This window comes from Parambassis ranga, chromosome 21 (assembly GCF_900634625.1).
Source record: "Parambassis ranga chromosome 21, fParRan2.1, whole genome shotgun sequence".
NCBI lineage: Eukaryota > Metazoa > Chordata > Actinopteri > Ambassidae > Parambassis > Parambassis ranga.
In genome coordinates this window covers 3867562-3891418 of record NC_041041.1, presented here as the reverse complement: position 1 = coordinate 3891418, position 23857 = coordinate 3867562, and the positions used below count along the sequence as shown (strand labels likewise).

Sequence of the window (23857 nt, the reverse complement as noted above, 5' to 3'; positions counted from 1 at the left end):
GAAAAAGTGAGTGATATTTGTATGAAAGTGAAATGGCTGTATTTCTAAAATGAAAAGGAGTTAGACCACATTAGATTCAGAACAGCTTACACTATAATAATCTGTGTAGATACATTAAACCTATTTTTATGTTTCTATATGCATAATCAGACAGTGTTCATGTTAAATTTGCGTTAAAACAACAGGATTTAACAGGATTTAATGAGACTAATACAACACCAGCCCATTTTAATGCGTGGTCGTATGAATGGTTTGACCCTTTGATTAGCCTTTTGATTATATCAATTTTTAACATATGTCTTTTGCACTGAACGTTATTCTTGTTCCGGATGAGTGACAGGTGTATTTTAGGCATTGTGTCAGTCCCATCTGTGTCCTCTGTCTACTCACATTACAAAACTACATTATACATGAGGCGGGTCCAGTTGCTCATCTTGTGAGTGCTGGTTCAAACAAACAAACATGATGCCACAAACATACTTCACTTCAACTGGAATATTGAAAAAACTAAAATGTCACAAAACACGAGTTATACACTTATAAATAAGACGGTGAGATAAATAATAATCAAACTCCATCACTGTCTTACCTGTCCTCAGGTACCAGCTCTGCTCTGACCTCTTCTACTCTCCTCACCACGTCTCTCCTCTCCTTTACTTCGGGTCCGGCCCTCCCTCCGTGCCGGGTACCCCTCTATTGTTGGCTGTTGCTAGGACACAGCCGACTCCTGTTTCCTTCTGTATGCAAACACAGAAGTGTGTGTGTGTGCGCTCATCCACACTTGACATTTGTCTTGGTTTTCCACTTTGTACTTTACTTGGACCGTGCTGTACAGACAGGGCAGCAAACTCATTAATGACACAAACCTGCTGCAGGAAACGCTGGGTCCTTTCGTAAATTCTGGGCGTCTGCATTAAACATTTTGCTGCACAAGCTGGTTTTTCTCTAGTGATTATTTGACTACCAAATGTCTTCCAATGGACTTCAGGTGAATGTTTGCACAGGCTGGTGGGAGCATTTCATCAGAGAGGTTTTTGAGTCAAACTGAGCCAGAGGCTCATTTTTTTTTGCCCCTGTTATTTTTTTTAAACAACTCTTTCATTAAATTGTTCTACAACTCTAGCGAGTATGAATAAGAACCCTAGAAGCCAGTAAATAACCTGCCAGGTCACACAAATTGAACAAAAACATTTTTGATCTGAGCTTAAAATAAATAAAGTCAGACAAACAAGCAAAACAAAAACTATTTGATTTAAAAAATACATAACCCTCCCTCTAACCCTTTTAAAATGCTGTCAATTTGTTCATTGACTTTCTAAATGTCACCTGTGTGCACTGTAAACTGCAGCCAGTGTGTGTAAGCATATTAATGGACACCTGAAATTAAAAAACTAGTGTGCATCTCCAGCTCCTGAAATAGATACATAATGCATGAACCGCACTCAGTATTTATGCAGTGAGCGTGCTGACAGGGTGGGCTCCGTTTCAGGAGAAACTTGAAAAAACTGTAGATACACGAAATATTTTATAGTGATTCTTTATATTTGGGACAAAGGAGGGACTCTTGATGAGTCGCACGAGCTAAAGGCTCCTGTAGGGACGCGTTATGATGTGCAGGTGTTAGCAGAGGCTCTTGATATTAAATGCTCTTTTCATGCCCTAGTAAGGTGGAATGTCGCACTAGTTTACAAGTGTGTAACATGCACATGAAATGGGCGGGACAAAGGCTCTGATTGGTAAAGTGAACCCTTATGGTTTGGGTGAAAATCTTGCTGGCAAGCCAATAGCAAGCCTCGGAGTCCACCTCCATATATTAACTAGTTACATGTTGATAGGTAACTGGTACGGTCTAAAATGCACACACTAGTTAACTATTGACCGTTCATGTGTTATATTTAACCACATAAGGCCGAAAAGGCTTTGAATAGTTAATTAGAGCTTATATTTCACTCTGACTCAAGGATATGTAATACATGCTCAAAGGGCTTTCCCTGTGCCTCCTGTTCGCTGACTGCTGCTTCAACATTACTATATTCTTCCACATCATTGCAGAGAACATGCAGCATGTCCTGCAGTAACGTATTAAAGTATAGCTAATTAGGTATTCTAAGCAAAGAGCAGCTATGTTAGCAGTTTCTAACGTTATTAACCTGCAGGCTGCAGGAGCAGGTGTGACTCTTAAACACACACAAACGTGATGACGTCATTACTGATGCATCTACTGTGAGTATTAGTGTAAACTTGATATCCAAAATTTCATTTTAAGGCCAGCATCTGCTGGTACTTTTCACTGATAATATCCCTAATCTCAAGATGAAGATCTCTTATGTGATTATCAGAATGGCCGTTCCATGCTAACGTCTTCGTTTACCTTCAGTTACTGTAAAACAATGAACCACATACTGGTTTTACTTAATTTCTACAACAGCTTGTGCAGACGTAGCTTGACCCCGCAGAGCCACAGCAGCAGAGGACAAAGAAAAGACACATGCAGGACAAAGGTGATATTGCTAGGCAAAAAATTTATAAATTAATAAAAACATTCCCTTTGTAGTGTTCTTCTGACAGCTTTTCCCACTTTGTATTATCGTCCACGTTTTCTCTAATGATTTCAAAAGATAGAAAAATATTTCTGACAACATTCATCAGTACATTATTTTTTTCCTGACTTTCCATTCTGTCCTGTTGGGTGTCTCACACACGTCTGCATTTCGACCCATTTGTTTCTTTTCTTTTTTTTTTACAGTATTTACATCAGTCCACATCATCTCTCAGCTTCACACCAGAGAAGGGGGACACCAGAGCATGTGTTGCATAGATCACAGGGGCAGAAAAATGTCACGAAAAGCTTTGTGAAAGATCAGATGGTGCACAAACTGTACATCCTGTGATATAGTAAGCAAATCAACACATGGCACAAAGTCTGAAGGAGAACAAACTCGATTCCTTGAGATGATTTTACAGGTTTAAACTGCCACAAGTTCAGAAATATGATCCTTTTAAAGGAGCAACTTTGGCTTGTTGTTTGTGCAGACTCGTGCTGAACATGACAAAGAAAAAAAAAACGGAATTTTAATTTAACTTTTAATTTTCTGTCAGATTATTTTTAGTGTTTATGAGAAAAAAACAACACAAAAAACACACACAATCTTAGCTTTGGGTTTGTTTTCATTGTCAGTGTTTTCAGTTAAAAGAGAAAAAAAAAACAGGATTTGGAGAAAATCGAACAAGTAACCAGCAGAAATCCCTGTTTAACAAACCAACACATTCCCACGTGTGACGTGATATTAACAAAAGATTATGCTTCAAAGGATTTTAACACTACTACACAGCACCCAACCTGCTGCACCTTTGCTGTGTGTATACCTGTCCGTCTGTGGACTTCACTGCTGTCGGACAGCTGGAGTGTTTCTGCCATTCATTCCCTGCAGGGTCTGAAAACCTGCTTCCACAAAAAGTTGACAGTTTGTTTTTACTTACAGTCAGATAATTTTAGGAAGACATCTAAGCTCCCCCCTCATAAAAAAAACCTACATGTACAAACTTTGTCACTGTTTAGGACCTGAAAGAACATGAAGTAATGAGCAATGCCTGCGGAAAATGTTCACATAGAAACATTAAAATGCCAAAAATCGAAGTTCTGCAGCAGAGCAGATCCCTTTTTCTGCAACGATTCAATGATTAAACATAAATTGGCACCTTTTAATGAAGTTGTGAGTAACCACATTAAAAACCTGTACAGATGATGTTTAAGAGGAATGACTGATAAGTCCATGGCCAAGTCCAGAGGCAGCGTTCTGTACTACAACACGAGATTTTGTGTGCAGACACACACTGTGTCTTGAAGCAGAGGAAAGATTATGAAGTTATGGATGTCTGTGTGGGCTGACTCTCTTTTTGGAGCCATTTGACTGCAGTTTTTTGGCACTTTGGTGCATTTCTCAGCTCTGGATTGGTTGTCATGTTTGTGCCACCAAATATAATATCCTATTTACAACGAGAGCTCGTCTTCTGCTCGAGGCCACAAACTTATCAATCACACCTCATATTACAGTGCCTAGATTATCTGTCTTTGGTGTCTGATCCATCTTTAACCAAACCATTTGTAAAGAAAAGCACAAAGCAGAGGACTCCGATGAGGCTCTGTGCAGCAGACGGACGGACTGATGGCAGTGGGAAAAATACAGAAGTGATTTAATTTAATTAACCCAAAGTGTGAAACCTGTTCTTGTTCCTCGACAGATGACGGTGACTCACTAACTGCACTACTGCCTGGAAGCTAATTTAATCTCAGCACTAAACCAAACACTATCCATAACTACTCTTTAACTATAAACCTGCCCTTAACCGGCATGCAGAGACATTTTATTTATAACTATCAGTACTTTTAAAAAACTATGGGCTGTGTTACGAAATGTGTCTAGAAATTCAGTAGAAAAAGTGACTTAACAGCTGTGATGGAGTACCTCATTTACAAACGTGGCTATGGCTTTGACGAGCTGTAAAAGGCCTGCTGAGGAGGATGAAAAAATAATGTATTAAATATAAGAGATAAGAGGTTTTTTTTGCAGGATGGCAGGCAGTCAGTGGGAGAGAATGGCTAGTATGTGCAAAAATCTGGGTCATGAGTAGATGATTTTACAGGAAACTCAACCCTGTAAAATGAAGACTAAAACAAAGCAGAACAGTGTCTTAGCAAAAGCTTTTTTTCCTTTCTTCTTCTTAACACTGTGCGGCTGCGATTTCATTCAGACACATGAAAAATAAATTAATGCTGATCACAGTGACTCCTCCACATCCTCACACGCACAGTGAAATGTGAAAGTAGGTATGACACTAATAAAAATGGGCATTTTTAGTGTTTTAAAAATAAATAGCAGCACGTTAACGTCCAAATGTTCAGTTTGATCCGTCTCGCCTCAAAACAGAAAAATCGCTTCACGTTCAGCTCACACTGAGATCTGTGAAGAAAAGTCTGTGAATGCCTCATTTTAAATAATCAAAGTAAATTGAATTGATTTTTTTTTTTTTTAGAGAAAAAGATTAAATGACACACAAAAAGCAGCGCTGCCTTTTCAATCCCACGGCCGCTTTCATGGCAACAGGTGAATGGCTTACTAATGGCCTGAAGAGTTCACCTTTTGGAAAGGAGTCATTCACATAAACTCTGCCTCACACACACACACACACGATGACAGACACCTGCTCCCACATGTTGATATGTCTAGAAAAATGGTGCAAAATTCAAAAACATACAAAAAAATGGCATTCAATATGTTGACTCCCACACTTCCTGTTTTTTCCAGTTTACCAGCAGTGCAGCCTTTCAAAATAAATGGACTCTGCGATGCTCCGATGTAAATTTGAACATTTCTGTGAGCGTTCTATATATCGGCCAGTCAGTGACGGATGATAAAAAGCTCTGATGAAGCTGTGGTTGTCTGACTCTGCCAAACTTTTTTGGTGTTTGTCTTAATTCTGATGAGGATAAAATGATCTTCTGTGTGCCGCCTGAAAGCACCCCTTCAAATTAAAAATTTAAAGAGTATCGACTAGCACCACTACGTGCGCCTACTTCTTTAACCTGTGGCTTTACTGTGTCGTATTATACCATGACATGGTATGTGTATATACAAGCTCCCGAATCTCAGGTATTTACTGAGATTTTCTGTGTATAGAATGTAAATATAATACATGATATGCACAATATTGTAAGTTTACAGATAAGGAACATCCTTCCAGTCCTATAGGTGTCCTTTAATCATTTTGGTACAAAAAAATGCAGCCGTTTTTCTCTTGTTTTCCTTCTCAGTGCGTCAGTCTGCTGTCTGGTGATAAGTCTTTATGTAGCCTGATGAAATGTGAGGATTTACCCTTTATTCTTCGGCCTCCTGGCTCTGAGGGAAGGGTAGGCTGACGGCATGCTCTTGAGCCAGGGCAGCCAACTCCTTGAGGAACTCGCAGAAGATCACAGCGCAGTAAACGGCATTCTTTACTCGCAGCGCTTCAGCTTGTTTCTCCAGGCTTGATGCGCCTCCGCCGACACCGCCGCTGCCCCGGAACAAAGCGCTGTGCAGTGATTGGCCGCCATCCCGTACGTGTGCGAGGGCCAGCTGAGCGGCGTGTCGGGCCCGGGTGGGGCTGTTGGTGTGACGAAGGATTAGGTCTCCCAGAGATGGCTTACGGCTCTTCACTGGAAAATATGAAGATTATTACAACGCAAACAAGGACAAGTGAACATTTTCACTGAGCTATAAGACAGAGTGGTCCGTTCTGTTATTCTTGGTAACAAATGATACTATAAAGGTACAAAGGCTGGGATGATACCCCCCTTTAGCCTTGATAATGAACTCAACACTACCTTCCCCTCTCTGTGTAAGCAGTAATGAGCAGCATATGAAAAGTGTAAACACCTTTTCTTCTGTTTTAAGACTCACCCAGTGAATCAGAGCGTCGCAGGGTAGGGACCGCTGCAGGGGAGTCAGTCCAGTCAACTTTCCCTCGGGCCACCAGGTACTGCTGAGCTTTCTTTAGCATGACAGGGAAGTCCTCGTGAGAGGCTGCAAACGCCTCAATGCGGTTCTTCACAGAACCGAGAACCTGAGAGGAGCCACAACACAGGTTTAGAGCTTTGACTCATCTTCAAAGATGATGTGTTTGTTATCAGAATCAGAACTCCTTTATTTATCCCAGAGGGGAAATTGCTCTCTATTGTTGATTATACTGGATCCATAAATGTCAGTGGAACAATTAAAGACTGAATAGTAGAAGTATCAGGGTTTACATCTTGTTGTGAATGAGTCAGTAAGCTGCAGTATTAGGCATCAGCTTGAATTTAAAATGTGTTCACAAATGGAACGTGGAAAGAAGCTGTATGCAAATATCGTTGTGGGCCTGATGCCTTTGGAATGGACACTTGCACAGAAGTGAGGTGGGCAGGAAGCAGACAACAACGCCTGAAACAGGAACCCTGGTTGAAAAATGTACTGAGCTAAACTCTGAAGGAGAGCACAGAAGCTATTATATCGTACCTGGATCAGTGACTTGACGCTGGGCTGGAAGACCATGTTGGTGTTGAGCAGGAAGGAGCGTAGGAGAGGCTGAGGATAGCAGGCCAGCTGGGCCACGATGCCAGTGAGCAGGATGTTGACGTACAGCGAGTTTTGGAGCATGTTCTCGAGCTTAGCGAACAGAACCACCATGAATGGACCTGCACCATCGGAGAGTCAGCACATAATTGATGATTTTTTTTAATCAACTCAGAGCCTCTAAATCAGTTTATTGTTATGAGTTTACCTTTGGCAAACTTTTATTAGAAACATTTAGAATACAGTGGTGTTGATGAATCACAATTTCATAAGATTTGCTTCTATTTACTGACAGAACTGTACATCCCAGCAGGTTCACAGGGTGATTAAGACGGCGTTCAACAATGGATTGATCTGAGTCTCACCTGTGTACGGCTGGGAAGCAGGCTGGTTAAGTGGTCTGGCAGGACTACAGATGCCCACCACAGACCCGTCTCCCTTGACGTCATTGTTCAGCTCCAGGGCTGCTGACAGCTGCTGTTCTTCCTCCTGCCGCTCATTGGACTCTTTGGCAGTTTCCTCCAGCTGGCAGGCCACTCTGCTGCACTCCTTCACCTGGTCCTCCAGCTCCCTCAGTTCCTGTGTAAAGGCCTCGATGCTGATGCCCTGACCGTTGGTGTCTGCCGGTAGCTGAGGGTCTCCTGGTGCCTGCTCCAGCAGCTCCTCGATGAGGCTCTCTACAGATTGTTGCGTCTGGTTGGTATCTGGAAGATCTGAGGATGCACTGTGTGGGTTTGAGGCATCGCTGGTCAGCAGTTTGGTGTCAGATGATGAGCTCTGAGAAGGAATCTGGTTAGGGCAAAGAGATTTTGCATCACTGATATCACTGTTGCTAAAAATGGACTGTGGCAGAGGAGTGCAGCTTTGCGAGGGACATGAGACGAGGGATCCATTCTGATTGGCGTTTTCATCTAAATACTGCTGCTCTCCCAAGTCTCTCTTCACTTTCTTTACCTCCAGTCCTCTATCGCGGCTGTCTGAGCACCCATCTGCCTGCCCCATTGTTCCGTTATACATGGCCTGGTAGCTAACAGTGATGGCAGAGGAGGGAATGTGAGGACCAGGGGATGAAGCAGCGTGGGACAATGATAATGGGTTGGCAGAAGACGAGGAAGGGACAAGTGGAGGTACGGGTTTGGGGAGGAGCTCCTCTCTCTGCAGGCTGCGTTTTTTGGAGCGTGGCGTGAGGCTGATGCAATTGTTTTTACCAATCGTAACGTCCCATTCTCCGCTGTCCCGCTCCGAGCTGCTCCATTCAGACCGAGCTGCCGCCACAATGGCCGCCCTCTGCTGGCCTGGAGGAGTGTTACTTCCTCCCTGCTGGAAAGAGAAGTGCTCAGGAAACATAGCCATAGAGGGATTGGAGGTAGGGGGAGGTGGAGGTGGAGGGGCTGTATTTGGAGAGGGGTTTTCTCCGTCGTAGGGTGCCGACCAGTCACGGCAGGCCCAGGAGCAATGCTCGATTCCCCGTCGAGCGTCCTTGAGGTACTCAAGGTAACCCGACTCCCAGTCCAGGCAGTCTGTCGGGGTCTGCTGCTGGTGCATCGGGCTGTCTGGGGACAGGGGGTGGGAGCTGGAAGGACCTGATTGCAGTGGGTCCACGCTGGTGGAGGTAGAAGGGCCGCTTCCTCCTGATCCAGACCCGGTGCTCTGCTGCCGCATGAAGAAGGACAAGCGGGATGGGGTGCTGGGTCTGGGTGGGGCAGGAGACTCTGTGCTGGGGCTGTTCAGGACTGTAGATGCAAATTTACAGACACAAACAGGAACATCATATGAAATACGCTTTCCTCTACAAGGCTAAACACATGTTCAATGTACAATACCAAACTACAGCTCCTGGCTTGAACCTCTCTCATGTTACTCACCTTTGACCCAGAATGGATTGTCCTCATCCCGCTCAGCAGAGGGCGCTGTGTTTACCCGGCAGCACTCCGGAATTAGCGCCAGGAACTTGTCTGCTGACTTTCCGTACATGTCAGTCTCCCTGATAGCACGACGTTGACTCAGCATGACATGTGTACAGGGCAGCAGATACCTGAGAGCAAAAACACGCACACTAACTTTTAATAATCTTTGATTAACATGTAGTTACATTTTGAAGAAAAATAAAAGTGCAAAAGGGTTATGCAGTAAGCATACATCCTTATTTTTAATAGAGATAACAACATAATTTCTCATATATTCAGTGTGAGTCAGATTACTTAACGTATCATCTGATTATTCAAGCAAATATAAAAAGGCTCAACAACCTTGAGACGAATACTTCCTATAAGACACTTAAGAAGAATCTCAGATGAGCAGACATACCTGAGAACGAGCTGCAGCATGATGTCTTCACAGTTCAGAGACAGAAGTGTCCTGAAGAGGCTTAATGATACCATGCAGAGCTGCAAGACAGAGAGACAGAAGCTGGTTAGAAAGCACTCATTATCCAGAGAGATAATAATGCACACATGTGCAATTTGCATAGAACTTGAAGTCATTTTAAATTTTGCTCTTGTGTACAAGCGCCATTACAAACATGACACAAACAAACATGACTTTCCGTCAAACGTCTCCAAACAGCTTTCGTTTTGTTTCCATTGTTTACCTCTGAAATGTTGTAAGCAACATAAGACAGAGCTGAAAATCTGTTTTAATTTCACCACCACTGTATGTCCAGTTTAGGACTATGTACAAACATTTCTCTGTGGCTTGTTTAACCTAACATAAATATGTGCAACACAACAACCAATCGATGCAGCAGTCAGGAAGACATTTCGTTTCCGTGCTTGTTCTGGAAAAAACTGCATTCTACTCATTCAGTTTTGCTCTCAGCCCACTCACCGCCCACAAAGCTGGGTTCATATGAGGGCCTCGAGGCTTCTATTGCAAACGCATACATATATATACATACAGAGTATATACAGACCCTTGAATTGCTGCTGATGCGTGTGAGCAGAGTGTCCAGAATGGTGTCATTGTCGTGGCGATGCAGCAGGATGAAGCGCAGGAAGGTTTTGAGGAGGGAAGTCTCTGTCACGCTGCGAAGGAAAAGGTCCAAGTAGGCGGTGCTGGCGATCATCTCATCCACCGACGACTGAAACACACACACACAAAAAGAGGGATTATAACAAACTGGCAAAAAGGCAAATGTAACAACGAGATTAAAAATAGGCAAAAACTCAACAGTTTTTGACTCATCCTGATTCATCTGTGAACGAACATTCAGCAAAGTTCTACATCTCCGGTTCTTTTCAAACTTAAACAAGTGAGAGAGGATTCTATCGATATTAGCGGTACTTGTGGAAACTCTGGGAACCCTTCTCCTACCTTGTGCAAAGCAGGACCCATGACAGGTACGAGGAAGCCGTTGTGGAGGTAGTCCAGAAGCTGAGAGCGGACCAGGGGATGAGCGACTTGTACCACTGCGTTGCAGAACTCGAGCGAGTTCATGAAAAGCACGAGCGACGATACGCCCATCCAGTCCTCCCGCCGGAGGGCATGCCAGTCATCCCCGCGTACTTCAATCTTCCTGGGCAAAGAGGAGTAGAGAGCGCTGAGGCCCGTTGCCAAGACCTAAGGACAGGACATTAGGAAGCTTGAAAATGTTTGCTTGGAACAGAAAGCTGAGCAAATACAAACAACGTCTATCAAAATATAAAGATGCATTAAGGGACAGAAGAAGTGTGGGCTGTATACTGCTCACACTGTTAAAGGGCCTGTGGCTGTCTAAGAATCTACAGCTACATTCAGAAATGTCAAGCAAAGCTGATAATAATGTCTGAGAATGCACAAAATCTGGCAGACAGGAGCATTTGGTCCTTGATGCCACCTCCACTGAACCCTTTCAGCAGTAAGTAGGTCAAACTGAAGCTGCTGGGAGAAAACAGCTGAGCTAGCTCTTTAACACCAGCACGTACAGATGGAGGGAAAAGATAAAGAGTACTGACCGCAGCATTAAACTGTCGAACCCCACGGCACACATTACACAACACTGTTTGCTCTCATCACAGTTTTATACCTCATATGTTATGAGATTTCAGTAGCGACCTTGATGTTCGAATGTATGCATACATACATGCACACATTCACCTTGTACATTTTGCAAGTAAATCACAGCAGATGGTAACACACTTGTTTAATAGTTACACTGTACATCTTCCAGTGCAAGAAAACAAACATGGCTCTTTGGTTGCATCTAGTGGCAGATGTGAGGAACTACAACAACACAGGCAGATATGGCTGTTGTGCTGTTTTCTTACAGATTTAACTGATCCCATCCTAAAGATCCTTTATGATGCTGTCATTTAAATAAATATCTGTGTCGACACTGCTTGACTGTGTGCTGCTGGTCATTGTTAAGAACGTGACTTGCTGTTTATACTAGATCAGCATTATAGAAGTACATAAAACAGCAAATTAATGCTATGATTATAAAATTTTTCTGTTCCACTGATGGATTACAGAGCCTGTGGATGGGTTTTGAGAGCAACTGATGGCTTTTTTTAACCGCTTAAAGCTGTGCTACAGGTGTCGCAAGCGCAAAAACGACTTGCCCTCATAGGGTTAAAATGTGAAAAAGTGATGTTGGTTTAGGTTGCTATGTTTTTAAGATGTTTATGCCAAACCTGGAACTGAGCCTGAGCTGATAAAAGTTTAGAATAGATCAAGACGAATGCTCTGTCACAGTGCATAGTCATCTCCTTCCTCTTCTATTATCACACACCATCACTGATGCATCAGAATCATGCAGCTCGAACACACACACACACACACACAGACACACACCCATCTCTCGTTCTTAAAAGCAAGTCAGAATGTTAGCCGGGATCCCACATTAGGTGCTGTCCTCAACTATCACGTCAATACAGAGGAGGTCAAACTCATATGTGTATCACTGTGATGTAGGAACCAAAATTAACTATAACTACATAGATTTCTTGGGTTGTAATGGACAGTAGCATGATCAGTCCTTAATTGACAGAAGTCACCAATAATATTCCAGGTTTGAACTTTGTTTATTTAAAAATAACAAGGGCAGGGGTCCACATACAAATGTGGCCACACACTACAAAAAAAGGATAACACCATCACTCACCGGGCAGAAGTAGGAGTTCTCGGCTATATATCGAGCCACAGCCTCGTTGCTGGCTGAGGCAGCCATGACCAGTAGGAGTGCGTCTCGGGCCTGCTGTCCGATGGCTCCGTCTCGGTGGATGAACGGCACAAGGAGGGAGAAGATCAGCAGATTGGTGGAGCCCTGCTGGGCCGGAGCAGCTCTGAACAACATCTCTAGAACCACAGGCTGCCGGGCCATGGTCACGCACACCTAGTGGAGATTCAAGGAGCACTCAGTACGTCGTCATTACTTACAGGGGAAAAACAATCCAAACGTGACAGTAAAGAGTAGACTGTGCTGTAATAAAACTAGATCTAATTCAGTTTGACAGATTTCTGTGCATCCTTCACTCTGCATGGAGCTCTCAGCAGCAAGGAAGGATTCATAAGTCAGTGGCCTAAGGAAGAAGGATATGAGTTCTGAAGCTCTTCTTACAGGCATTTCATACAAAATGGACGGCTTTCATGAAGGCTTATCACCCAGGAGGGTTTATAAGGACATGGTGGCAACACCAGACGAGGGTGTCCCTTCTTACATCTGTCAACATTCAGTGAAAAATCCACTGAAGATACTGACTTCAGACTTTTTCCATAATCACTCACTGAGCTGCACTGGATGTGGATGTAATGAAGATACAAAGAAGTCTGTGTGTTCCTTTGTACCTGGTTGAGCAGCAGTACCAGGCTGTTCTCCAGGGCCGAGGGACAGCCGAGTTCTGGGTCAGCGCAGGCTCCGAGCAGCCTCAGCAGTGGGTGGAGGACGGCTGTGTGCTGCAGCAGAGGCTGCTGGGATTGGCCGATGAGCATCTCAAACAGCTTGAGCAGCGCCCCCTGGCTGTCTGGGTCTAGACCGCGACGAAGGTGCCACTGAACCAAACACTCTAGAATATTCTCGGTAACCACCAGCTCCAGTATGGGGCCCATGGATGGCATGCTGGCACCGCCGTCAGGACTCTCAGTGGGCCGCTCCTCTGCCAGCAGACACAACATCTGGTCGGTGTGGTTTCTCACTGCTGTCAGGTCGTCGCTGGAAGATGAAGCCTCATGCTGCTCCAACACCCAGGAGACCTGAAGGAAGGAAGTCAGGAGTGGGCAGCTGTAACCTTCACAGCTCTTATACCTTTTTATTTAATCATAAGGTGGTAAAGAGGTTTCCAGGTGTAGTAATAAAAAGGTCAAATCGATGGATTTATCCATAGATAAATAGCAGGCCATAAATATCACCTCTCATTTAACATTATGAAAACATCATAATGTTAAAGGAGAAGTTGTTTCACAACATTTATCAAGGGTTTGACCAGTCAGCATGACTGCAGCAGTGAGAACATGCGTCTTGTGAAGATAACTGTGTAAAAATGTGGGGTAAATATCTGAGCTGGGACCCATCACAGTATGTGCTCTTCTACAAAACCATTTTTTAATTATATCTTTATTTGTTATTTTCGGATCCACTTTCACTTAACTGGAAATATGACTCCTTTAAAGCTATAACTTGCTCATGAATCTACATGCAAGAGCTGCTCTTGTGGGTATGTTGCAGCCCTTTTTAAGACTAGTATCTGCTTCTTATTTAATAAAATCTATGGTCCAGAAAGCATACACTCCCTTAATGCTTAATGTTCCCTCGAAGCAACTTCAGCGATCAGGCCATGACAAGGCTCTGTATGCTATAAAACTTTCAGTCAGCGATTGGCCTGTAGCCAGTAACACTGTTAAAGTGTACTCGCTGACTGCTTTTATCAGCTCTAGCACAGCCAGCTCAAGGTGTGAACATACACACTCAGTGTCTGGATACCAAAGCAAAGGCAGAAATGTGTTCCCTTCTAATAATGTTAGTGATTCAAATGATTCTCCACCTCACCTGTCTCCAGTGGTTCTCAAACACCATGAGGCACGTCTCCGGGTCTGCAGTGCAGGGGCTGGAAGGGGCGGCGCTCCGGCCGGACCTATTCCCGGGACCCCGTGGGTTCAACCGGCTCAGCCAGCTCATACTGGAGGCAGGTGAAAGTTAACAAGAACTCAAAGACCAGAAGAGGATAAGCAGAGCAATAAAGAGAAAACAAGGAAGAAGAAAAGAAGAAGAAGAAGAGGGAGGAGGGAGGAGGAGAAAAGCAAGAGAAGAGGAGGAGAAGGAGGTTGGCTGAAGGGGCTGTCACTGCCAGTCAGTGTACATCGAGGAGAACCTCGCTGCTGCTGCTGCTGCTGCTGCTTTAGAAACTGTGTGACCCTGTCCTCCCTGTAGACCCTGTCATCCAGTCTGAAGCCAACACCACTCCATAGCCGGTCAGGACAGCCAGGCTGCTCTGTGGAAATGAAAAAAAAGTAAACAATCAAACCTTTACAAGGACGCTCTGCTAAAACATCTTTGAATATTCTCATACTCATTGTGGTCACGGTGTACATTAACCCACCCTGGTTTAACATAAACTAGGGAGGTTCAGCAGGTAGAGCTTGTTGTTAGAGTGTGTAAGGCAGTTTGAAGGCGAATGAGAAGGACACAGTGAAAAAATCTGAATAAAAACATACACTTAACCCAAAACTGTTTAGAATCTGGGAGAGCTATTGAGGATGAAGTAAAAAAAGTTAATCATGTATTATTAAAACCAGCATGAACAAGAACTACTCCAGGTCTGATTGCAAGAACATTCCCAGACACATTAATCACATGGTAAAAACCGGCCTGCTGCTATCTCACTGTAAACAATAAAGTAAAAACTGTCAGCGTGCATGCAAACACCCGGCTGTTAGAAATGTGTCATTTGTGTTAAAGAGCTTCTTTGTTTATTCCCCTATTCCTATTATATATATATATATATATATATATATATATATATATATATATATATATATATATATATATATATATATATATATATATATATATATATATATATATATATATACATACATACATATACAGGAGTCCACCTCTACAGTATGTTGTTACCAGGGAAACCATTCAGACCTTCTACTCAATGCTGCTTCTTCTTAATCAACATTATGTTGGCATATTAAACCTTGGGTTAATCTTATATTTACAAATGTTTTTTTCCAATATTGATTGTCCAAATTATAATGCCCATATTCCAGCTCCCTTAACACTCATATCGGTAACACAAAGTACATGAGCACAGGGAAAATTGTTAAAATAATGTGCGGGAAATAAGAGGTGGGCACAGGTACAAAATTTAAGTAAATATACAAAGAGTAAATACGCTATTCTTGCTCATCATGTTTGAAAATCCTTAAGATGTATTAACAAAAAACGTCTGCAGGTGACTAAAAAACTCCATGCCTGGCTGAACATTGCAACACTGCAGTGAAGAGAAATCATAAATTTAACTGACATAAAACATGATGATCTAGTCCGTGTGTGTTACGTATTACGGCTCTGGATTGCCTTCATTCTGTTTGTATCTAAACTGTCCTGTCATGCTGGCAGCAACTGGGAGCCATAATCTGTGCATCGCCTCTCTTACTGTATTATGATTGATCCTCTGATTATCATTAAACCCTATTTTACTTCCCTCCTAGTTCATGTAATAGATAATAACCTCGCTCTATGCTTTCACATGCAGGGAGGTAATCGTGTTACTGTTGACTTTGTGCTGTAATGTGATTTCTGTAAAGAAAATAAGTATCAAATCCCCCTCCAGCAGGACTCACTGCCCTTTTTATAACATGTACTACCTCCATGTTGTGCTATGATATCTTCATAGTTTCAAAAATATCTGCCAGGAGTAGCATATTTGGTGATTTGTGAGGATTAGTAAAAAAAAAATGACTGAACAGATGGATGAACGGTGCATTTGGCTGTTTTTAATGTGGCTCTGGATTTCTGTTAAAAGTGATGTGAATCAAGCTTAAACAGCAGCTGTTCTTCTGCTGACATACTTGATACAGCACAGATGGATTTTTGTCAGCAAATATTTTTCAGGAGAAAAACCTCCAAGTTGATCAAATCAACTGATGAATAGAACTTGTTTGCTTTTGTTTCCTTTCACCAGATAAATAAATGCAGTTCCACTGTCAAACAACAAGTGTAAAAGCAGATTACCAACATATTTGTGGACGCATGATGCGGACTAACATCACATGACACAAGTAACAGATTTTACCGTGCTGCCTTGAACTCTCTGAATCAATAAGGCTCAGTGCTTTCCGTCAATGTATTCCTCATGCAGCAGCTGTATGGCTGAGAGTTTAACAGCGATGAAAAACTGAAGCAGTCCACACCGTTTCCAACGATCCACCATCATTTAGTGTGATCAAACTTAATGCTAATCAGAGAGACGGGGGCAAGAAAAACTAGAAAATAAAACATCCCTGCCATTTATCATTTATGCAACCTTGATGTGGCTCTGTCTGATCCAAACAGCAAACACTGAGGATAACAAGGAAATGTTTTATATTCAGGTCACACACTTAGCATCATAAAAACCTTCAATAAATAGGTTCAAAGTTTACCTACAGATTCCATTTAAGGGAGGCTGCCTAATAAAGACAAGAGTGTTTGTCAAAGGTTTATAATCACACACAAACAATACCACAGTCTTGACTGACCACAAAGTCTAAAGGTCAGGATTTAGTCCAGATACACCGAGAGCAGAAAGGAGTTCAGGTGACTTCCTGTGGGCCACACTGACTCACTGCCACATCTGTTTTAACTACAGTTCCCAGGTGTGCACAGGTGTGACTCAGGCACAGCTCCAAGGTCTCTGCAAGCGCTGTCATTCACATTCCTAACATTTCTATCCCTGTGTGTTTCAAAGTTGAACTTTACAGACGACATGTATGTTTGTGGTCACAGAGGCGGTGCAGAGGCAAATGTGACGGAAGTTTGTACAGACCCCCCACCCTACCCCCAACCCCACCTCCTTCACCCAATGAATGTGGCAAAGCAGCTCTCAAGCATATGTCAGAAAAAGTAATAAATTAGGTCTCTATTAAAGATGTTTTAGAAGTATATCAAGGTTTATCAAAACAAAGATTTGCTGTTTATATAACTAGCATGCATATAAACACTTCCATAGATAATGTAAATACTATAAGACCATGTAAGTGTTTATCCCTGAGCTGGAAGATAAAATGTAGTAGATTAAAAGATAGTTTGACCAGAAAAACATCCCAAAAGTAATACTAAAATCATATATATATATATATATATATAATAACAGATCTCAGAATAGTCTATAATTGTATAATAGTCATATCTATAGTAATAGATGATCTGTTGCTTCTTAAAACAGATGAAGAGCTCATCTATTATCTGATATTTACTGTCCATCCCCTCATATTCACTCATACTTTGATCAAAAGGGACTAGAATAATGTCAATCAATTTCCTGATGCACTGAGACTACAGATTATTCAGGAGGTTTGAGATCCTGCTAATCCAGGACATCAAAGTTCACAGGTTGCAGCAATCACTGTAGTGTTTTGGTCATGTGTCTCCTTTAGTTTAACAGGCTGCTAACACACCTAGGGTCACATCAGCGAATGGTTTGCCGATTTACATCTGATCGTGAAGTCACCACCCTGCACCAGATTTCATGACAGCCAGCCGAGGTGGCGGCTACGCTCGGAAAAAACAACAATCAATGCATTTCAATGGCGAGATGATGTAGCAGGCTAGTTGATATTGCAATAAAAAATAATTAGCTAGCTTAGAAATTTCGCCCACACACTTATATAAGTGATTTAAGAGAGATGTCGGTGTACTTTAAGGTGAGGTATTTATGAAGTCTCGTACCTTAGATATTTAAAGAAGTCTCAACAGTTGTCGCGAGGTGCTGATTTCTTCGAAATGCTACCTGCTAGCTGGTTGCTAGTAAGTTAGCGCTGGTCTGTTGCTAACGACTAGCTGCTGATGAATTCCACAATGTCAGAGCTGTGAAAGGGTGACCAACGCGAAAGTAATGCGAAGACAACAGGCGAGCCTGTAAACACTGAGCCGGGGCATCTAAGAAATGAACCACTCCTCCACTGGGGCTGCCGTGCATCCTGTTAGCGACAGATAAACATCCCATTCGATGGTTTCTCTAACACTCTCCCCTTTCCCGCAGCCATCTTACTTTGACTCCGCCCACACGACTCCTCTGAGTCACAGCGACGCTGGCTCCTCACCGCGGTGTGTGTGTGTGTGTGTGTGTGTGTGTGTGTGTTAGGTTTGAAGTGGCAAAATTAAAGTAAATTAAGAATTTTGTGTACTAATACTGAAATACTTTAAAAACAATTTTTTAAACAATTTATAAAAGCAAAAAATGAGGATTGAGCATCTATTTTAAATCTACTTTCATTATTTTTGACTTGAGTAATTATATTCTTTTGCTATCTATCTATCTATCTATCTATCTATCTATCTATCTATCTATCTATCTATCTATCTATCTATCTATCATGAACAAACTAGGAAACTACATAAGCATACAGGGGTTATAAGCTTAACAACAAACATTTTTGAAATGTAATGTTAATGTTCCCATCAGGGAAATTGCTTAAGGCTGCCCAACAAAGAGCACCTTACACCAGTGAGGTGAGAGTGCCTCTCCCAAGGACACACAACAATGACTAGGGAGGAGCTGGGATTGAACCACCAACCTTCAACTCTGCTCTACCACTGAGCCACTGCTGCCCTATCATACACCAAGTATCATATCGAACATACAAGTGCAACAAAAAAAACAATGCTCTAAATGATAAACACAACCAACAAAAGATTACAGTAATAAAACCAAGATGTGCTGCAAATACAGAAACTATACAATAGAGAAAACTACAAAAAAAGGCAAATTAAGGTGGTGCTAAAATAAAATAAAAACATTTATAACATACATCTTTTATAAAATATTATTAAAGCAGTGTCATCTATCAGAAAGCTTTGGGAGAAAATCTGGCATGTAGACATTTTTTTTTCAAATGCAGCAACACTTTTATTTTATTAATTATCATTATAATCCAGCACACAGTCTCTCTCTCTCTCTCTCTCTCTCTCTCTCTCTCTCTCTGCCATCTTTCTGTCTGTGTCTTCGTCTGGTCTTCGTGTCTAACAGTTTGCTGAGAGAGACCTTTTCCAAGAATTCCCAGAAGACTCATGGGATGTGTTGTGGTTTCCTTCCATAGAGACCAGCATCACCAGGCAGGCCGGCTGGTCCGTTGTCAGGTGAAGTGTTCACTGTGGAGCTTAATGCAGGAGCAGAGGCCATGCTCGCTTAAAAAAAAACATATTTTAACGTTGAAGAATGGATAAACCAGGTGATGTTAGTGTCAGAGGGAGCCAGTGGCACAGACTGCTCAGGTGGCATCAGCGGCAGAAAAACAACGAGGCAGGAGCAGCTGGCATCAAGAATGAAGGGAAAACTAACACCTTGAAGCCAAAATTCAGGTGAGTTTAACACTTCTTGTTTCCTCCCATCTATCCCCTACCTTTTATTAAGTATTAACATTAGATACACAGATTGATCTTTGTAAACTATTAACCCTGTGTTTCTCCCCCTCAGCTGGGTGCTTGATCCAGCAGAGCAGTTTTATTATGTCTGGCTACAAATCATGCTGTTTCCCATCGTTTACAACTGGGTCATCATCATCTTAAGGTAAACAAATGGTTGAAATATAATGAATATCACATCATCCACAGAGTTATTCAACCTGTAACGAACTGACATTCAGCCTTTAACTGGTTGTGTTTTGTAAGGATGTGCTTCACAATGATCGCACTGAGCTACCTTCCTGTGTGGCTCACGCTGGACTATCTCTCTGACCTCCTGTATTTTATTGATATTATCATCAAGCTGCACACAGGTATGGACAAGTTTTGAGTTTTTAACTTTTATTCAATAATAAAACAGTTATATTTGTTCACATAAATCACACACAAAGAAGAAGTGTTAGAGCAGTAACAGACAAAACAGCCTAATTAGACTAATGCAGGGGTCTCAAACTTGCGGCCCGCGGGCCACTTGAGGTCCACGGGCTGATATTTTGTTGCCCCCCCACTTGACATCAAAGTTTAGTGTTAGTGTGGCCCGCACACACGAGTCTTGCCCTGTGCGTTTTATATTGTTTTATCACTTATGGGCTACCATAGCTCAGGCACATGACTGGTGGTGTTTGTTGACAAGTTGGTCACATGGTTGGAACATGATGAACTAAGAGGTTCTGAGGTTCTATGTTCTGAAGAACTCTTCATGGTCAGACCTGTTGTTAATAAAGATTGAGACGACTGGACCAGTTGTACTTTTTTTGGAATATTTGAAACCCTTTGTTTTGTGGAATACTTGATGCGGCCCGGCCTCACCCAGACTCTACCCCCAGCGGCCCCCCAGGTAAGTTGAGTTTGACACCCCTGGCCTAATGGAAACATCAGATATCATTTCGGGACTGCAAATATTTTTTACTACAACCATGTTCAGCTTCAGTAAGTCTGATGCAATGATTCAGCTAAAGTTATTATCTATTATGTTATTTCTAAGTTAAATTACTTTTCCCTCCTCAGGTTACTTGGATCAGGGCATCCTGGTCAAGGACCTGACTTTGCTAAAGAAGCGCTACCTGCGCTCTAAACTCTTCCTGGGAGACCTGGTTTCATTGCTACCAACCGACTTCCTCTACTTCGTCTTCGGCACCCAAACTCCTCTGGTGAGGATCAACCGCCTCCTGCGCGTGACACGACTCAATGAAGCGTTGGATCGCATGGAGACCAGGACTTCTTACCCCAACACCTTCCGCATCACCAAGCTCATGGTGTACATCTTTGTGCTGATCCACTGGAATGCTTGCTTCTACTTTGCACTGTCCAGCTACATCGGCTTTGGAAGTGACGTTTGGGTCTACCCAAACATCACCGATCCAGAGTTTGCCTCCATGCTCCGTCAGTACAGTTACTGCTTCTGGTTCTCTGCCGAGATCTTGACTACAGTGGGAGACAACCCTTTGGCAGTCACGGAGGAGGAGTACTTATTTATGATCGCAGACCTGCTCATTGCAGTGCTGGTGTTTGCATCAGTTGTTGGGAATGTTGGTAATGTTATCACCAGTATGAGGGACCGTGATAATGTCTTCTTCCCCAACCATGAGCTGGTGAGTGGTAAGTCCATGAGAAAGAAGAGAGCGGAGTGAAAATCAGACACTTGACTTGACTTCTGTCCTTTCAGGTGAAGGCGTACCTGCGCAGTCGTCACATAAGCAAGGAGCTTCGACAGCGCATAGACAACTGGTACCAGCATCTGTACATCAACAAGAAGATCATGAAAGAGAATGAAATCCTGCAGCAGCTTCCTATGCACATGAGGACAGAGATCGCTGTCAGTGTTCACCTTCCCACGCTCTCCAAAGTCACCATCTTTCAGAACTGTGAGAAAAGTCTGCTGGAGGAGCTGGTTCTCAAGCTCACACCTCAGGTCAGGGAGGGTACACATCGCTTAAATACTCCCTGTTTGAATTATGCACATAATGATTGTCAACTTTTTAATGAATTTGTTTGTCAGGTGTTCAGTCCTGGAGAGTACGTCTGCAAGAAAGGAGATGTGGGCCATGAAATGTACATCATCAAAGAGGGCAAACTGGCCGTGGTGGCAGATGATGGAGTAACAGAGTTTGCTGTGCTGAGTGAAGGGAACTTCTTTGGGGAAATTAGTATTCTTAACATCAAAGGTAAGTAAGTAGAAATGGGCCTGAACAGCTACAGCTCAGGCAGGAGTCAGTTTTTATTCTAATCCTTTAAAATACATCAGATGAATTGTTTTAGTAATGGAAGGAGCCTGTCCTCTACAGGAAGAACACACACAGTAAAAAGAGGTGAATGAACCACTGTGTAGGTATCTGACACCCACCTGTGGTCCAGTCCAGATACTGCATGTCTTCATTTTCTGTTTTGACTTTTTAAGGATACATTTTGCTTTTTAAAGTGAAAAATCCAAAGTTATTAAAGAGAAATTAACTAAGTTTATATTGTAATCTATTCTGAACTAATTAAGCCATTTTATTGACGATTGATTAAAATGCCAGATGGTTTGCCAGCTTGTGAAGCGTCCTAAACTAAATTATATGAGTAAAGTATAAAGACGATAAAATCCACTCTGGAAGCAAAGTGACGCTAATTAAAAACAACAACAACAACAAACCAGAGTAAGTCTAGAATCCTGCAGATAAAATTGATTATATTGAATAATTGCATGCTGGGCTGAAGTGGTGCAGCGAAGTAAAAATGTTAATTTAGGTTCCATCACTGTGGGCAAGCTGTTTTGGCCGAGATGCAGCACGATTGACCCAAGCCAGGATACTACGACTGCCATGTTAAAGATGTGTTAAGATTTTCATGATGGAATGTAGTAAAACAAACAAACAACAACAACATCTAAACTAAATAATCTGTCCTCACAGCATTTTCCTTGCTGTGTCCAGGCGGGCAGCAATGATTTTTTTGTGTCCTGGTAGCTTAGCCTTGGTTGTACAGTATTCTACTGGCAATGTTGGGTAATATTATGGTAATCACACACTGTTTCCTTTTAGGTAACAAGTCAGGCAACCGCCGCACCGCCAACATACGGAGCATTGGCTACTCTGACCTGTTCAGCTTGTCCAAAGAAGACCTGACAGATGTGCTGTCTGAGTTTCCTGCAGCCAAACGCCACCTGGAGGAAAAAGGTCGGCAGATCCTCACCAAGATGGGCATGTTGGAGGAGAGTAAGGAAGCGGAAGAGAGCGAGGTAGTGAAAGTTGAAACCAAGATAAAAACGCTGGAGAAGAATTTGGAGGTTCTACAAACAAAACTGGCTCGACTTATGGTGGAATTAGAGTCAAGCAACCGGAAGCTGCAGGCCAGGGTGGAGCAGCTGGAGAGGGAGATTGCAGCGCTGCGGCCTCGTCTAATGGAAGATGAAGAGGGAGAAAGGACAGACAGAAGAGGGGAAGGTGTGGGAGGTGAGGTTGAATGGGAGCGAGAAGAGGCAGAGGGAGAGGAAGAGGAGGATGGTTCTTCTACAAAGGTGAAAAAACAAGGACAGGGAGAAGAGGGTAATGATGTGACCAAAGAGGGAGATGGAGAGAGCACTAAAAGTACTAAGGATGATGTTGAAAGGGTGGTGGAGGGAGATAAATCAGGCCTGAAGGACACAGATAATGATGAAAAGAAAAAGGAGGATGATGGTGAGAAGAAACAACAGAAAGGAGATGACAGACCTGGGAAAGGAGATGGAGCTGAGATTGAAACTGAGAAAGAGGAGAAAAGTGGGGAAAGAGAACATGAGGAGACAGAAAAGGCTGAAGAAGAGTCAGATAAAAAAGAAACAGAGCAAAACAGTGACAGGAAGAAAAACTGAAAACATAAAAACATGTTGTTGTTTGAAGGTGTTTGTCTATTTTATATTATAATAATAAACACTATAAGACTTAACATCCTTGTGACACTGTTTTTTCTTTTTTTTTGCAACACAACGTTTTACCACTAGATGGCACGTTTGCATCACCTACTATAACTCAAATCAGCCTACTTTATAATTGAATGTAAATTTACATTTTAATTTATATTTTGGCTGGGTTAAAACAAAATGCTTTTTGAATGTAATTTAATTAATAAATGCTACACTAAATGATGTTCTTTAAAGAACATCATGTTCTTTAAAGGAAATCATCGGTCCTATGGTTATAGCTGAAGCTCTTCCTAAACAGAA

The 23857-nt window shown here is 42.4% G+C and overlaps 2 protein-coding genes across 2 annotated transcripts; one reads left to right on the top strand and one right to left on the bottom strand.

Moving 5' to 3' along the window:
- Window positions 1–2502: 2502 nt before the first annotated feature.
- Window positions 2503–18267, bottom strand: fhip1b (FHF complex subunit HOOK interacting protein 1B). The gene is made up of 12 exons (XM_028393246.1): window positions 17941–18267; window positions 14050–14491; window positions 12852–13256; window positions 12169–12399; window positions 10401–10646; window positions 10000–10167; window positions 9396–9475; window positions 8954–9123; window positions 7454–8821; window positions 7032–7210; window positions 6438–6600; window positions 2503–6193 (listed from the first exon to the last, which is right to left on the bottom strand). Exons 2-12 carry the CDS (start codon window positions 14176–14178, stop codon window positions 5877–5879), a joined length of 3456 nt encoding a protein of 1151 aa, XP_028249047.1. The 5' UTR covers window positions 14179–14491; window positions 17941–18267; the 3' UTR covers window positions 2503–5876.
- Window positions 18268–19721: 1454 nt separating this feature from the next.
- On the top strand, window positions 19722–23839 carry cnga4 (cyclic nucleotide gated channel subunit alpha 4). The gene is made up of 7 exons (XM_028394479.1): window positions 19722–19780; window positions 19882–19988; window positions 20683–21266; window positions 21341–21586; window positions 21674–21839; window positions 22698–23457; window positions 23836–23839. The coding sequence occupies exons 1-7, from the start codon at window positions 19737–19739 to the stop codon at window positions 23837–23839; spliced, it is 1911 nt and encodes a 636-aa protein (XP_028250280.1). The 5' UTR covers window positions 19722–19736.
- The last annotated feature ends 18 nt before the right edge of the window (window positions 23840–23857 follow it).